The sequence below is a fragment of the Ursus americanus genome, chromosome 26 (assembly GCF_024610735.1).
Source record: "Ursus americanus isolate L20-20 chromosome 26, mUrsAme1.1.p, whole genome shotgun sequence".
NCBI classification, from domain to species: domain Eukaryota; kingdom Metazoa; phylum Chordata; class Mammalia; order Carnivora; family Ursidae; genus Ursus; species Ursus americanus.
Window position 1 is genome coordinate 35,888,901 of NC_142152.1, and position 17,234 is coordinate 35,906,134.

Genomic DNA, 17,234 nt, shown 5'->3' on the forward strand with positions numbered 1-17,234 from the left:
CATTCCTTTTCTTTCTTACGATCCAACAGGGGCACGTCTAATATCGTTCCGGTATTGTCTGTGGTTACGAGGAACTGCTGGCAACCTAACTGTCCATTTTTTGAGGAACTCATAAGTAAAACGTGTTAGATGCACAAACTGAATACTATTAGTGGTCAGGACTAATGAACACCTAGAATATCTAGGTCGCCCCATGGTTACATCCCTAAGACTAAGTTATGTTGAGGGAAAAACAAGAAACAGAACGAGTTCTTAGCAGAGTACCTTCCAGGTATTTTAAAAATAATACAGAAACCAACAGTATCTCTGGAGGATATACCCATGAACTGGGACATATCTTAAACATAAAAGAGAGGGTGCGCATGGCGCATAGAGAAATGGGACTGTGGAGAGGGAACGAGTGGGAAATAACAAAATAAGATTAAAAAGACCTCTCCTAGGAGCTGAAGAGTATGGTCAACATAACTTTTGTCTCCGAGGCCCAAAAAAATCGCCCAATCCCCTTCCCATGGCTTCTTATTCTTAACAGAATCAAATGCAAAGGAGTCAGTGTGGCTGCCCAGAGCAGGGCCTTTCTCTAAAAATGACCTGCCTCTCCCTTCCACCCACCTCGCCACGCGCTTGCTTCCCCGCACTCCTAGCGGTATGTCCCACAATCAAAACAAGCCCAGATTTCAATTCGAAATAGGCGTACTCTTATTTCTCTAGGAAAGTCTGATTAAGATTCAATTTAAGTGTTTCCCCTCTGGCAGTCCTTTTCTGGCCGCTGCCCCACCCAAATGCTAGCTCCTCCAGGACTGTATTTCCATACACCCTTTCCCCCATCGCCCGCGCACACACCACGCTGTAATTGCTGATTGTGAGTACACATCCCACCCCCAGGGCTAGAGCTGAGCTAGGGTAGTCTCCACGTGCACAGCTCGCCTGCTGGGGTGGGCGAACACACGAATTATCAGAAGGCTATTCCTGCAGGTTAAATACGACAGCAGCCCACCTCCCTCTCCTTTGCTTCCCCTGTCATTGGTTCAGCCTCTCCGCTCCCGGCCCCCGCCCCCAGCCCGCCTCCGCAGGCTGCAGGAGGCGGAAGGTTCTGCGCACGCGCCATAGGGAGGGGCTCCCTCGGCAAGGGGCGGGGCAAGGGGAGAGGAGGGCGCAGAGGGGCGGAGGGGGCAGCCACAGCGGGCGCGGCAGTTGCGTCTGACTCGCGTGCGCGCGGAGCCTGGGGGGGCGGGGCTGAGGCGGACTTGTGGCACCGCCCCCGCCTCTGGCCCCGCCCCCGCGGGCCGCCCGCGCGCCTCGCCCCGCCCCCTCTCCTTGCCCGCCCCGCCCCCCCCGGCGGCCGCGCTCCTTCTCCCGCCGCCAGCTACCCTCCCGCCCGGCTCCGGCGGCCGAGAGCGGGAGAAAGTCCTGCGGGTGGGCGGCCGCGGGGCTGCGAGCGTCCGGCATCCCGGGGCCGCTCCGGCCCGGGCGGCGAGGGGGCCCGGCGGTCCATGCATCCGCCGCCGCCCGCCGCTGCCGCGATGGATTTCAGTCAGAACAGCCTGTTCGGCTACATGGAGGACCTGCAGGAGCTCACCATCATCGAGAGGCCGGTCCGCCGGAGCCTCAAGGTGCGCCCCGGGGAGGAGGAACTGCCCGCAGGGCGCCTGGCGACTGGTTCGGGCCCCGACCCCGTCCCGTCCCCTTCTCCTTCCTGAGGCGGCCCGGGACCCTCTCGGAGTCGGGCTGGACCCTCAGTCCTCCTCCGGTCGCCGTGTCACCCTAAACCGGTCTCTGTCGGTGCCCCTGCTTCGACGCAGCTACGATTCTCCCAGCTCGGACCCCCATCCCCGAGGGACTGGCCACTCGGACGCCCTGGGCTCCCTAGTCCCCCGGTCCAGCCCGGGCCCCTTCCCCAACCCGCCCCCAGGAACGGCCGGTCCAGCGTAGTCCCCCGAGCCGCCCCTCCCGGACGGCCGTGGCCCCTCTTCTTCCGCCCTGAGGGAGCTGCCCCTCGAGGCCGCCGCCGCCTTGTCCCCTCCTGAGTGCCCACCCCCGACCCCGTCCCACTCCTCAGTCAACACAGCTCCGCCCCCCCTCCCGGAGACACGCCGGATCCCACTTTCCCCTTCCTCCATCCGAGCAAGCTCGAGTACCTCTGCCCCTTAGTCGGCCAGGCCTCCCTTCACCTCCCACCCAGCACCCCGGCTACGGTCGTCCCGCTACGGATCTTCAAAGCCCCCTCGACCCTTCGCCCCCATCCTGAGTCACCGCACGTCCTTTCTTCCCAGCCCCTCCAGGACTCCAGCTGGGACCCTGATCCCCACTCCCCGCCTTGAGGGAGTCAACCTTCAGTTCGCTCCCCCACCCCGCAGAGTCATCTTCGTCCCAGCCTCCAACCCTCACTGCCTGCAAACCTAGTTTACGGACCCCCCCCCCCCCCCAGCTGTCCTCTCAAACGCTCTGTTGAGCTCTTCTCACTCCCACCTGCCGCAAGATCGCGAATCTTTGATTTCCTTCCAGCCCGAGTTTATTCCCTTCCCTTCCCCCACTCCACATTTCGTCTTTCTCATTCTCTCTCGGCTGCTGTTTGCCTCCATCCCCCTTGTAGCATTTCCTGGGGTGGAAAATGCTGGAGAAACAGCTTTAGGGTATTAGAGATTTAAAAGTACGTAGGTATTTTATATATGCATATAAAATCGAGTTCGGCAATGTTACGAAGCCACAATGTAATTCTCAAGCCAGAACAGTTTAAAAAAGAAGAAGAAAAAAAAAAAAAAAAGCAACTCCAAACCCCCAAATTCCATTACCCCAGCAATTCGAGACGGAGACCTCTGTGGTTGAGGTCCGCACCCAGAGTCTTCAGACTCTTGATTGTTTTCAATGATACTGCTTAATTGTGAAACTTTTTCATCAGTCTGTACTCATATGGGGTTCCCGGAGGGTCACTGGGGGGCAAGACTAATCCACGTTTGTGTGCATAATTTGTATTTTACACTTGACAGACACCGGAAGAAATAGAAAGATTGACAGTTGATGAAGACCTCAGTGATATTGAAAGGGCTGTTTATCTGCTCAGGTATTGCTCGAAGTCTTTCTGTGAATTTGTTGCTCGTTCCCTGTAGCAGCATGGATGAACGCGTTGTGAAATGTTACAGTTACGTTCAGATTTACTGAACCGCTTGAGCAGAGTACTCTGGCATGCGTAGCACTTAATTATAAGTTAAGATTTGGGTATGGACTTACATGTTTGAGAACTGAAATCAAGTAAGACAACCAACTTAAAGAATATTTCTTGGAGGAGGAAGAACAGAACAGCTAAGGATTTGAATTGGATCTCATTCTTTTTTTATTTTCCAGTTTTGGTTGTTCTCCCAAAGATCCAGTAAATTTAGATGAGCCTTAAAGAGTGTCCAGTGTTTAATTTTAAGCTAATCATAGAGTTTGAACTTATATGCTATTTACTATATAGAACCCCCCCCCCCCCCCAGATAGAGTAGCTCAGTTTGATGCTCAGGATATCCTGTTTGTATTACTTTTGCTGTGTAAGCCTTGTAATTTTGTCTGAAAGATTTTAAAATTTAATTGAGCCTATTCTCGTTTAAGTTTAATCTCACAAGCTCTGCAGAATTAATGCAAGTGGTTATTGCATACATTTATAAAATTTCTTTCAACTAAAAAAACTTCAGATTTAACTTCTTAAAAGCTAATGCAGTGAACATTAATGAACTTATCTGTGAAAATACTTCCGAAGCAGAAATTTTCCTAAGGCATTTTGTGTATATTTGTTTAAAAATTTCTCTTTAACTTATAGCCACATGTTTTTCCTTTGGCAAATTAGTTTTCACTTGTGTTTTTTTGAACAGATTTTGAAAACTGGTGTTATTTACTTCCTGAGATATTTATCATCCTTGTTTCCTTAGTTTGGGTCAGCTTTGCCAGTTTCAAGTGCTGTCAAGTTTCCTGTTCTCCTTTCTAATTTATAGGTCATGCTTCTAGTTCCAGGTTATTCAGTGGAGGATCCTGTAAAAAAAAAAAAATCCCTCCCCATGACTTTTTTTTAGCCTATTCATGACCTCTTGGGTTTCTGTTCTTAGTGTAGTCAGAATTGTAGCATGCTTATAATTTAGACCATTCTAGTAATTCTATCACTTGAAAATGTTTCTGGGTGTTAGACCTTATGTTAGTGTTCTTTCCCCTCCTTTGGTGATCTTTGGCAGTATGCTGTCGTTATTTCTCCCTGTTTATTTAAAAGAAAACTTTTATTTATGTATGAATTAACAGTAATGTGTTCTTGATGTTTACATAGAGAATAATTCAGGTTTAACCTTTTTTGATACTTCATTATGTTATATTTGAAGTACTTTATTCCTTAGTAATTAACATGTCTAATACAGTGAACAATAGCTGTAAACTTCTGCCTTTTCCCTGAGTTCTTTTGTTTGGAGTAGACAATTGAGGAGAGTTTAGATAAGTTTTGTTTTAACATACAGCAGTTGATGATTTGTAATAAGTTCCTACTCGATACTTCCACTGAATTCTCTTCTTTTGCATAAACGCTGGCTTACAATCAGGAAATTAGGAAATGGAGAGTCTTGTTCTACTTACCTGCGACCGCAGATACCTTACTCTAGATATCAGTGACAAGGCTTCTTTTTTAAGGAGAGCTTACTTGTTTTCTATTTTGCTTTTATTGTTTGGTAGTGAACCGGCTCATCTAAGTTGTCTGTATTTCTCAGACACAGAACACACGTTTCATCCAGTTCTGGAATTTACAAAGCCCTTCAGAAACAGATGGGTCCTCTCATTCTTAGATGAGAGGTTTTTTTTTTTTTTTTTAAAGAGATCTGATATCTCCTTTAGTTTCTTGTGCCTCATCTACCTTGAAGGAGGTTTGCAAGGTGACTCAGAAGGCGAACACTAGTTCGGTTGTGCATAGGCTCTCCAGTGGAGTTCTTTGTATTCCTACCATCTCACCACCTCCTGGGGGAAACTGGGATTTCACCTTTAGGCTAGCTTCCGAAGGGATAAACGGCACACTGCCTGAAAGGTTCTTTCTTTGTTGGAATTCCGGGGAAGATGTGGGATTGTCTAATAGATGAGCTCCAAACTTTGCCTCTGTTACAACCTCTTCTGCCCTTATATCAAACCTTTTATTTTAAATGTACGGTGTGCCTTTTTTTTCCATCGTACTTCCTAATGCTATAGAACCTCATACTGAGACCTGTTTTTTTTTTTTTAAGATTTTATTTATTTATTTATTTATTTATTTATTTATTTGAGAGAGGGAGTGCAGGGTGGGAGGGGGAGGGAGAAAGAGAGAGGGAGGAACAGAGGGGGAGGGAGAGGGATAAGCAGACTGGGCTGAGCAGGGAGCGCAGATCCTGTGGGTTAGATCCCAGGACCCTGAGATCATGACCTGAGTGGAAACCAAGAGTCAGATGTCAACCCACTGAGCCACCCAGGTGCCCCCTGATTTTTTTATCTGCTTTTCAGATTGATTTTTGAGTGCTTTGCCTTTTCCTTTGTATTGGATATTTAATATCCAGATGCCAGCCCCCCCCCCAATGTCAGATTTATCTCTTTAGTTTTCTTATTTTGTATAGTAAATCTCTTTTGGAATCTTAGGGTAAATTAGAATTCAGACAAATGTGTTTGCATCACACATGCTTTATACCAGTGGGGTTCTGATAGCTTTTAAATTGAATCTAATATATAAAACATTATCTGTAGGGTACTGTCATCCAATGAAAAACAAATTACACGGTTCATCATCTCACTCTAAAATATGGCAGATCAATTGTTAATGTAGTTTTCATAATTAAGCTTAGAACATTACGGTATTTGAAGACATGACACAGATGAATTTGTGGTTTTGCATAAATACGATGCTGATACCAGCCATCTGTGGCATTTAGTGCAGAAGCAAAACAGCTTTCCTAATAGTCACAGCTTGTGGCTTCGTCAAAATCCCATCGCATCATCTTTTTCCTCTTCTCTGTCGTCTTTGTGATTTTGGCATATATTTTAGGAAAGTACTTAAAATATGTGAATAATTTTGTTAGAGAAGAGCCCTAAATTTGTATACTATGCTTTCATTAGGTAAGTCTTTCTTACCTATCTCTAATTGCCTACCACATAAATTCCAGACCCTCAAAACTTGGCATAAGGGACTCCATCTTAGCTGTGCAGTGTGATATTCCCCCAGGCCCTCAACTCTTTTTTTTTTTTTTTAAATGGCTTGATTGAGCTGTAGTTTCTTTGCCATACACTTCACCCATTTAAAGTGTGCCGGTCAGTGGATTTTAGTGTATTCACAGAGTTGTGCAGCCATCGCCATGATCAATTTTAGCACATTTTCATCATCCCCCAAAGAAACCCTGTACCTATAAGCAGTCACTCCTCACTTCTTTCCACCCCTTCCAGCCTTTGGGAATCACTAGTCTGCTTTCTGTCTCTACGGATTTGCCTATTCTCTGGACATTTCATGTAAATGAAATTATACAGTATGTGGCCTTTTGTGACTGACTTCTTTGATTTAGCATAGTGTTTTCAAGGTCCATCCATGTTGTAACATGTGTCAGTGCTTGCTTTCTGTTGTTGAGTCTTATTGCACTTCGTGGGTGTATCATGTTTTGGTTATTCATTCATCAGTTGATAGACACTTGGGTTGTTTCCACTTAGTCCTTTACTTCTTGAAGCAGTCCTGCTGGCCCCTTCACTGTTACTCACATTCATCGTGTTCATCCTTACCTCTGCTTTTCCCGGTCCTGGAGGGCCTTTCATTACACCTGTTCAACATTTTCCATCTCCAGGATCCAGGTATGATCTTGCATCTTTCATAAAGCCTTTCTCAACTGCTGAAACCGCGTGGATCCCAGGCTTCTCTGAGCTCCCATATCACTTATGGATGGCCTCCCTCAAGGAGTGATTAATCACTACACTGTATTCCTTTTTTTTTTTTTTTAAAGATTTTATTTATTTATTTGACAGAGATAGAGACAGCCAGCGAGAGAGGGAACACAAGCAGGGGGAGTGGGAGAGGAAGAAGCAGGCTCATAGCAGAGGAGCCTGATGTGGGGCTCGATCCCATAACGCCGGGATCACGCCCTGAGCCAAAGGCAGACGCTTAACCGCTGTGCCACCCAGGCGCCCCATTACACTGTATTCCTTAACCTGTGTGTGCGTGGGAACATTTTCTTTAATTGTAAGCTCCTGGAGGGCAAGCATCTGTTATGTTGTGGCTGTTTTGGTCTTTCTTGTTTTGTGCTGTGATATAAATATATACCTCTTAATAAAGTGTATTATTTAATTTAAGATGGCCAACATGCCAGATGAATTAAGATACTTCTGGTTTTTTTGTATTATAGGCAATATAGAATCAGACAGATTTAGGTTACAGCCTATTCTGCTGTTTATTATCTGTGTAACCAGAAACACATTATTTATGATTGTTAAGCTCTCTTTTTTCATCTGTAAAATGGAAATAGCAATTCCTGTTTCCCAAGGTTGTGTTATGGGTGGAGCTCTACCACAGCATAGGTACCCAATTCATGTTAATTTCCTTCTGTCTCCTTCCCCCAGTCCCTACTTCCTTGTTACTTAGGTTCTCAGGGTACCTTTCACACTTTTAAAAGAGGATAGCAATATTAATTTTACCTTCCAATAATTTAGGAAAGTAACTGGCAAGTAAAGTATGTCAACTGAAGTTTATGAAAGATACCTATTAACTTTCTGTGCTAGTAGTATTTATCAGAAACCAGAATCTTCACAAATTATAATTAAGCATTTTAAAACTTGAGTGATAAGGTCGACCTGTTTTATGGATTTATATTTTCTTACCGAATGACCTTATCTTAAGCAATATTTGCTCTTAACGTTATGCATGCGTTGTGTGGGTTGGTTAGTGTTAACCTCACTTTTGTGTCGAATGCTTTTATAGTCACTTTATACTGTGAATTTTTTTAAAGAGTTATTTATTTATTTTAGAGAGAGAGTGCATGAGATAGGGATCACATGAGCTCGCATGAGCCAGGTGAGGGGCAGAGGGAGAGGGAGAGGCAGAGAATCCCAAGCAGATTCCCCGCTGAGGGCAGAGCCCAGCGCAGGGCTTGGTCCCAGGACCCTAAGATCATGACCTGAGCTGAAATCAGGAGTTGGCTGGGTAACCAACTGAGCCACCCAGGCACCCCTACGCTGTGAGTTTTAAAACATTTTGCACCTTGCCTTCCAGGGACGGTCAGGTAAAATGCATCTTAAATTAGGAATTTTTACCCTCTGCCCCCAACCCCCAATTTTTTTTTAAAGAAGTAAATACTCCCCCTGGTGATGTCACAGAGGGAGATTTCTGTAGCCAAATCTGGAAATGAACAAAAGTACTGTAAACTGTGGCTTCTGGAGACCCTTGCATTCAAGACTAGAACAGGACGGCAGTAAGATAGCGGGGAAGAACTTCCCTGATAAGCTTGGCTACCTGGCTAGGTTTTGATTGTTTTGTCTTTCAAAATACCTATCACGTTGTGAAAAGTTGTGTGAAAACCTCCTTTGTATGCCCTTCTTTCTAAGATCGTCTATATTCCCATGCTTCTTTTATTTTCACTATTGTCTTGATTTCTTTTTTTGATGCCTTCTGCCTTTTAATACTATTTCAGTTAAGTGGGTATATAAGGGATGTTTATGAGTGTGTGTATGTATGTGGGGGATGCTTGAGTGTCTAGTATTACTTTGCCTAGTTTTCTTGAATGATGTACAGAAGAGCCTTTTTAATCCCTCACAAGTGGAATGGATAGTTGGTTAATCCAAAAAAATTGGTCAGCATGGGGAATCATAAAAATGATACCTACATTCAACATTTTATTTTCCTGTAAAAAAAATATGTATTTGTTTGCTAGTCTTTTGTTGTAGGTCCACTGCCTTTTCTTTGAGTAGAGGTCTGCTGATTACAGTTCAGGATCTGCTTTCTTGCATCGATTACCCCCATAATGCCCTTATAATGTCAAGTTTATGTTTCTTTAAAGCTGAGTGAGAATTGGAAGATGGTTTAGGAAGCATTTGGACAGCATGGTCCTAGAGTTTTTGATTTTCTACTCATCTTTTGCAAATTGTCTTGTTCTTCCTATTTCAATGGCAATTTTCTTTGGTAAGTTATCTTTATTGAGTGTTTTAAAACTCTCAATTTAGTTTTCATAAAAATGACTCCCTTTTTGCATCATGTTTCTGCAGTATTTAATTAAATTATGTAATTGCAATAGCCAGTGAAAATGGGATAAACTGGTCTGAGAACAAATCTAGCCAGCTCTTGGTTACAAATCCACTAGACCAGAAGCCTGTGAGCATTCTAGAAAGTAGCCTATTAGCTTTGAGCTTTCAGCCCGCCTTTGGCAAAGAAGTGGAGAGTGTTGTTTAGTTGGAAGAGTCTTTTAACACCATGTCGAGGGAGATACTATCCTTTTCAAAGCATGCGCTGTGATGACCTTTCTTCGTCCTTGGTTACCCATGATATTTCTCTCTTGTTTCTGCATTGAGTTTGTACCATGGTCTGGTCTGTTATTCCTTTACTTTTGTATACTTAAAAAAAAAAATTAATGAATTAGGAATCTCAGTTAAAGAGTTTCTTTCTTTCTTTCTTTCTTTCTTTCTTTCTTTCTTTCTTTCTTTCTTTCTTTCTTTCTTTCTTTCTTTCGAGGTGGGGGGGAAGGTGGAGGAGCAGAGGGCGAGGGAGAGAATCTTAAGCAGGCTTCACACCCAGCGTGGGGCTCAGTCTCACGACCCTGAGATCATGACCTGATCTGAAATCAAGAGCCAGATGCTTAACTGACTGAGCCACTTAGGCGCCCCAAAGAGGTGCTTTTATAGGCATATTTTTAGTCTTGTTTTTTAAAACAAGCTTTTTGAACATCTGCAGAAATGTGCACAAATCCTAAATACATAGCTTGTTGAATTTTCATGAGTGAATACACCCATGTAATCAGCACACAGATTAAGAAATAGAACACAATCTACCGTATTAGCCTAGTACCTCCCTTCTACCCCTGTCTAGTTTCTCCTGCTCCCTGCAAAGGGTAACTACCATCCTGACTTTTAACATCATAGATTAGTTTGCCTGATTTTGAACTTTGTATAGTAGGAACCATGGAATGTACTGTTTTGTGCTTAGCTTTTATTGAACCTTTCAAAAAGAGATTTGTCGATATTGTTGCATGGAGAAATAGATTGTTCATTTTTATTGCTGTATAGTATTCCATTATAAGTCACAATTTATTTATTCGTTCTACTGTTGATGGACATTTGGCTTGTTTCCAGTTTTATGCTCTTAGGAATAATGCTGCTAGGAACATGATGTATGTGTCTTTTGGTGAATATGTGTGTGCATTTCTTTTAGTTATCTTCATAGAAGTAGAATTATTGGTCATTAGTATATGCATATGTCCGGCTTCAAAGATACGGCTAAACAATTTTCCAAATTGTGCCAATTTAAACTTCTATCAGCAGTGTGTGAGTGGTCCAACCTTTATTTTTAAGGAAACAAAGTGACAAACCTTCTAGTTTGTAAATTTCTTAGCATAGTGATGATGAACAGCCAACAAATAGCCTGAAGAGGTTTCTGTTTTCGTGTGCCTGATTTACTTATACCACTGAACATTATTCTTTTTCTATAAGAATGTTCCCTATGAGAGGTCCCATTTAAAAAAATTGCCCAAATGATCATCCTCTGTGAAGGTGATGCTTGAATGCCTTTCTGCATACAACTAGGGAGCACCTTCATTTTCATGTTTTAGGATAGAGGGACCAGTGCCTCACCTATAAAGCAGAGTATATAATGGATTCCAGCTGTATATCTTACATTATTGCTCAGGCCAAATTACTTAAGAAGTCCTTGGCAAACCTTGAATTCCGTTTTGGAAAAGTACTAGGTCACTGAATGTAAGGGGTTTGGTGATTATTTCCACCTCCTTTTCCTTGCTTTTTTTAATGAGCATAACAATGGCATCTGCTTCTTTTTTCCTATTTACTGAAGCTTCAGAAGGCTCTCTCTGTGACATCAGTAGAAAGCAGAATGCTCTCATGGGGTATGTAGGAAAAGCTTAACGAAAGAGTAAACTATTTTCATCAATGTAAAAGTGACCCACATCATGTCGTTAGAAAGATCTGGAGCTCACTAACATGATGCAATTATGAGAGATTTGGGCACTTTTTATCTTGTTAAGTATAGTCAGAGATATTAATAATGGAAAAGATTTGTAATGCAACTAATGGTTACTTTAGAATAAATCTTACGAGTTTAAGTTAAAAGGTACAGAATATTTATTGAGTACTTGTGTGTGTTAGGCATCACCTGGGGAACAAATGACATTATACCAGCAGATACTTGTGTTCAAGGAAGTACTTGTTTAAGGAAGCAAAAGCATTTTTCTTGGAGTTCGGTAGAACAGAGTTCATCCCCTGTTAGCAAGTGTGTTGGGTGTTGAGAAGGCAGGACATTGTGTCAGAAATACTTTATGTTAAGACAAACCCAGATTTATTCTTAGAGGCGGGGGCTCACTCATTTACTTACTGAGAGACCTTGGGTAAGTTGCTTAGCTTCTCTGAGTCCAAGCCTCCTATTCTAAAATGAGAATAATAATACCTATACTAGAGGACTGTAAGATTGGAGGAGATGTATGTAGAGGGCCCAGTGCTTGGTGCAGAGTTGTTTTAGGAAAGGATAGTTGTTATTGGTCTTTTTATTTTTTATTTTATTTTTATTTAAATCCAGTGAATTAACATATAAGGTATTATTTGTTTCAGGGTTTATTGGTCTTTTCAATCACCTTTGCAATTCAGAACGTATTTTATAAGTGTATGTATAGAGTGTATGGGAAAATTCCCATCCGGAGACTTCCTGTAGTTGTAAAGTGTTCTCTCCAGATGGTGCCCCTTTGCAATTAATCTTCCACCGTGACCCTAGGCAACCAGTGATCTGCTTTTTGTCACTATAGATTGGTTTTTCCTGTTCTAGAACGTAGACATATGTTTTCATGTCTCTTGGGTGAATGCCTAAAAATAGAATGCTGGGTTATGTGGTGAATAAATATGTTTTTTCATTTTTTATAGTTTTATTGAGGTATAATTGATATTCAATAAACTGCACATATTTTAATTGTATGATTTGATGAATTTTGACATATATATGAATTTTGACATACATATATACACACACGCACACATACCCCCATAAAGCTATCATCCCAACTAAGATAATGAACATGTCCAGTTACACAAAGTAACTTTGTGTCCCTTTTTAATATCCTCTCCCTTTCCTCTGATCTTCCATCTAGTCAACCACTGATCTACTTTCTGTCACTATAGATTAGTTCGCAATTTATAGAATTTTATAGAAATGAATTATAACATCTAGTATTTTGTCTGGCACCTTTTACTCAACTTAAGTATTGTGAAGTTCATGTATAATGTTGCATGCGTCAATAGTTTATTTCTGTTTGGTATTGATAATTATTCCATTTTAAGGATATAACATATTTTGTTTACCCATTCATCTGCTAATGGCCATTTGGGTAATTTCCAGTTTTTGGCTACTACACACTTAAGTGGCTATAAATATTCATGTACAAATCTTTGGTGGACACGTGCTTTCTTCCTTCTCTGTCATACAGCTAGGAGTGCAATGGCTGGGTCACGTAGTAGATGTATATTTATGTTTTTAAGAAACTGCTAAACCATTTCCAAAGTGAACTTGTAATTTTACATTTCCAGGTAGTGTGTGAGAGCTTGAGTTGCTCCATATACTCGTTGACATTTGGTATGATCAGTCTTTTTAGTTTTAAGCCATTTAATGGCATTTCTAGTGGTCTAGTATAGTGGTGTTTCATTGTATTTGTAATTTGGATTTCCCAAATGATCAATGGCCGTTGAGCATTTTTACATAAGCCAGCCATATATCTTGTTTAGGGAAGTATCTGTTCAAAGCTTTTGCTCTATGGTTGGATATATGTTTTGCAGATATTTTCTCCCAGTCTGTGGCTTTTTAATTTTTATAAAAGTATTTTTCAGAGAACAAAGGGTATTTGCTTTGTTGTGGTCTAATTTTGATGAGGTCTAATTTATTGATTTTTTTCCTTTATAATTAGTACTTTCTGTGTCGTATTTAAGAGATTTTTGTCAACTTCAAGGTCATTAAGATTTTTTCCCCTTTGTTTTCTTTTAGGAGTTTTAAGGTGTTGGCTCTTATTTTTATGTCTCTGATCCATTTCCAGGCAAATTTTGCATATGGTGAAGGTAAAGTTTGAGGTGAATTTGTTTGCACATGGCTATAAAGTGCAATAGAAAGGGCCAGTTTGCGAGTGTAAAAATCAGGGGTCGTGGCATTTGTGTCTGTGATCACATTCAAGTCACTTAATTTCTTCAGGCACCGTTCCCCCCACTTCTCTCCATATAATACAATGGGTTGGGCCTGATAGAGTTTAAGGCTCCATCTTGCTTCAGCAGGGTGTCCCTCAATTCTAAGACAAAGAGATGTTGAATCCCAGTTTATTATTTCATCCACTAGGTGGTGCTAATGGTCATCCCTGTAGGACAGAAAGCCCTTGGGGAGGTGAAGTTTCACAGCTTTTTTAGAAAGTGTCATTTGCTAGGTAAATAGTCATAATTCAGAAAGTGCCCGTGTTTCATTAAGGATTGGATGCAATAATATTATGATTAAAGAAAAAATACTGTTCATTTTCCTGAACTAAAATCAGAAAATATTTTTTCTTTAAAGAGTTCTGTACATTATAGATTTGGTTTGAATATGCTTTCGGCAGAATGAGAGTAAAATGGCTAGCATAAAAATATTTACATGTTCATGCATGAAAAATCAGACTGAGAAGTCTGACTGGCTTAGAATTGTCATATAAATTCTCCTGGTAAAAAGTTTATAAACCGTGTTTGCTTAGAAATTCTCTTGGTAATAAAATTAAACTATATTTGCTTGAAAAGTAGGTAGTCTTGAAGAGGGAAAGGATTCACAAAAATACAGCCTGGGCTTGTGGGGGAGAGGACACCTCTCCTTGCAGCTCTGATAGTGGTGGGGAGGGAGGGGGATGGTTTGTACATGTGAATGGTATATATGCGTACCTCACATGATTTTACAGTTATCTGGGGGATTTTCCCAGATATCTTTCTGTTATTGGTTTCTAGTTTAATTCTGTAATGGTCACAGGACATACTTTACTTTGCTTGACCTCAGTTCTTTTAAATTTGCTGAGGTTTGTTTTATGGCCCAGAACATGGTTGATCTAGGTGAATTTCCATGTGTACTTGAAAAGCATGTGCATTCTGTCATTGGGTATAATGTTCTATACATGTGAATTAGGTCATGTGGGTTGATGGTCTTTTTCAGGTGTTCTATATCTCTGTTATTTTCAATGTACTTATTCTACTGATTACAAAGACTGGAGTATTGAAGTCTCTAACTATAAATGCGGATTTGTCTACCCCTTTCAAATCTGTCAGTTTTAGTAGTAGTTCAGGTATTTCGATTTCTGTATTTAGGTACATACAGTTAGGATTGTTATGTTTTCTTGGTGATTTAACCCCTTTATAGTTATGTAATATTTGTCTTTATCCCTAGAAATATTCTTTGTTTTGAAGTATATTTTATCTGAAATTAATATACTCACTCCAGCTTTCTTTTGGTTAGTGTTTACACAGTGTATCTTTTTCTGACCTTTTGCTTTTTTTAAGTTGAATTTAATTTTTTTTTAAAGATTTTATGTATTTATTTGACAGAGAGAGAGACAGCCAGCGAGAGAGGGAACACAAGCAGGGGGAGTGGGAGAGGAAGAAGCAGGCTCACAGCGGAGGAGCCTGATGTGGGGCTCAATCCCGTAACACCGGGATCATGCCCTGAGCCGAAGGCAAACGCTTAACCGCTGTGCCACCCAGGCGCCCCTAATTTTTAATTAATTTATTTATTTGAGAGAGAGAGAGAGCCCAGAAAGAGAGGGAGAAGCAGACCCCCCCCCCCCCCCGAGCAGAGAGCCTGACATGGGGCATGATCCTAGGACCCTGAGATCATGACCTGAGCCAAAGGCAGATGTTTAACTGACTGGGCCACTTGGGCACCCCTTACCTTTTGGTTTTTTTAAAAAGATAGTTTTGGAGGGAATTATTTTAGGTCTCCAGAAAAGTCACAAAAGTAGTTAAGAGGGCTCCCATATACGTTTCACCAGTTTTCTCTAAAGCTAGTATCTTACATAACCTTGGTACTTTTGTCAAAACTAAGAAATTAACATTGGTACATCACTATTAACTAAACTATAGACTATTTGGATTTTATCAGTTTTTTCACTAATGTTCTTTTCCTCCAGGATACCACATGGCATGTAGTTGCCATATCTCCTTAGTCTCCTCTTGGCTGTGTTGCTTTCCTAGTCTTCCCTTGCTTTTCAAGATCTTGATAGTTTCGATGAGTGGTCAGATATTCTGTAGAATGTCTCTCAAGTTGTATTTGTGTAATGTTTTTCTCATTATTAGATTGGGGCTATGGGCTTTTGGGAGGAATACCGTAGAGGGGAAATGCATTCTCATCTCATAATTTCAGGGGGGTACATGCTATCAACACGATTTATCACTGGTGATGATAATCTTGGTTACTTGGTTAAAGTAGTATCTCCCAGGTTCCTCCCCTGTAGGTGTGGTGAGAGAGGACCTCCCTTGTTTTTGATTTTAGGGGGAAGGCATTCAGTCTCTCACTATTAAATATGATGTAAGTATTCCTAATTTGCTGACAGTTTTTGTCATGAATGGGTGGTGAATCTTGTAAATATTATTTTTCTGAGTCTATTGATTTGATGTATGGCTTTTCTAACTTAGTTTTTTTAATATGCTGAATTACATTGATCAATTTTCAAATGATGAACCAACCTTGCATTCTTGGGATGAAATCTACTTGCTCATGATATATGAGTCTTTTTTCAGTGTTTCTGGGCTCTATTTGCTAGTATATTTTTGAGGATTTTACGTCTAATGTGATGAAAGATATTGATCCTGTAACTTTCTTTTCTATGGTTTTGGTTTTAGGAAGATGCTCATGAAATGACTTGGGAAGTGGTTTCCCATTTTCTGGAAGAGGTTGTGTAGAATTGGTATTATTTCTCCCTTAAATGTTTAAAAAAAATTTTTTTTAAGTAATCTCTATCCCCAACGTGGGGCTTGAACTCACAACCCTGAGATCAAGAATCACATGCTCTATCGGCTGAGCCAGCCAAGTGCCCCATATTTCTTCCTTAAATGTTAGGTAGAAGTCACCAATGAAACCATCTGGGCCTGGGATTTTCTTTTTTTTTTTTTTAAAGGTTTTTAACTAAAAATTCAATTATTTATTAGATATCGGGCTCTGTGGGTTGTCTATTTCTTCTTGAGTGGGTTTTGGTAGTTTTTGTCTTTCAAAGTACTTAACTGTATTCCATCTAAATTATTGGATTTATGGGCATTGAATTAGGCTATGCTAGTGTTCCCTTTTAATGTTTGTGGGATCTGTACTGATGTCCCCTCTTTGATTGCCTATACAGGTAATTTGTGTTTTCTCACTTTTTTTTCTTGTTTGCATTTGGGGTCTATCAATTTTGTTGATCTTTTAGAAGAACCAGCTTTTGGTTTTCTTTTTCTTTAATGTTTTTCTGTATTGTGATGTTTTCTGTATCAATTTCATTGATTTTTATTTTGTACTTAGTATTTCCTTCATTCTGCTTACTTTGCATTTAATTTTCCCTTCTTTCTCTAATTTCTTAAGGTGGAATCCTAGTTTATTGATTTTAGATTTTTATTTTAGTACATGCATTTTAATGCTATGTATCTCCCTGTAGGCACTGCTTTAACTGCATTCCACGAATTTTGATGTTTTGTGTCTTCATTGTCATTTAGTTGAAATAAAAATACTTTCTTTCTGGGGCACCTGGGTGGCTCAGTTGGTTAATCTTCCATGTCTGACTCTTGATTTCAGCTCAGGTCTTGATCTCAGGGTTTTGAGATCAAGCCCTGCCTTGCGCTCTAAGCCCAGCCTGGAGTCTGCTTGAGATTCTCCCCTTCCCTCTGCCCCTCCCCCTTGTTCATGCGGACACGTGCACACTCACTTTCTCTCTCTCTCTCCAAATAAAAGCTTTAAAAAAACCCCAACACACTTTCTTTCAAGACTTCTGTGACTCAGGAGTCACTGAGAAGTGTATTGTTTAATTTCCAAATATTGGGGGATTTTCCGGGTATCTTTTTGTTACTGA

General features: G+C 41.1%; 1 protein-coding gene across 2 annotated transcripts in view; it reads left to right on the plus strand.

The window, feature by feature from the left end:
• The first annotated feature begins 1,371 nt into the window (after positions 1 to 1,371).
• Positions 1,372 to 17,234, plus strand: part of PPP4R4 (protein phosphatase 4 regulatory subunit 4) — a 101,825-nt gene continuing 85,962 nt past the window's right edge. Inside the window, exons 1-2 of one of the 2 annotated variants that reach the window (XM_045815792.2) lie at positions 1,372 to 1,610; positions 2,985 to 3,058. In XM_045815792.2, the coding sequence (XP_045671748.2) occupies positions 1,491 to 1,610; positions 2,985 to 3,058 (194 nt within the window). In that variant the 5' untranslated portion in view covers positions 1,372 to 1,490. The remainder of the gene's footprint in view (positions 1,611 to 2,984; positions 3,059 to 17,234) is intronic. The other variant, XM_087856198.1, reaches the window with a different exon arrangement.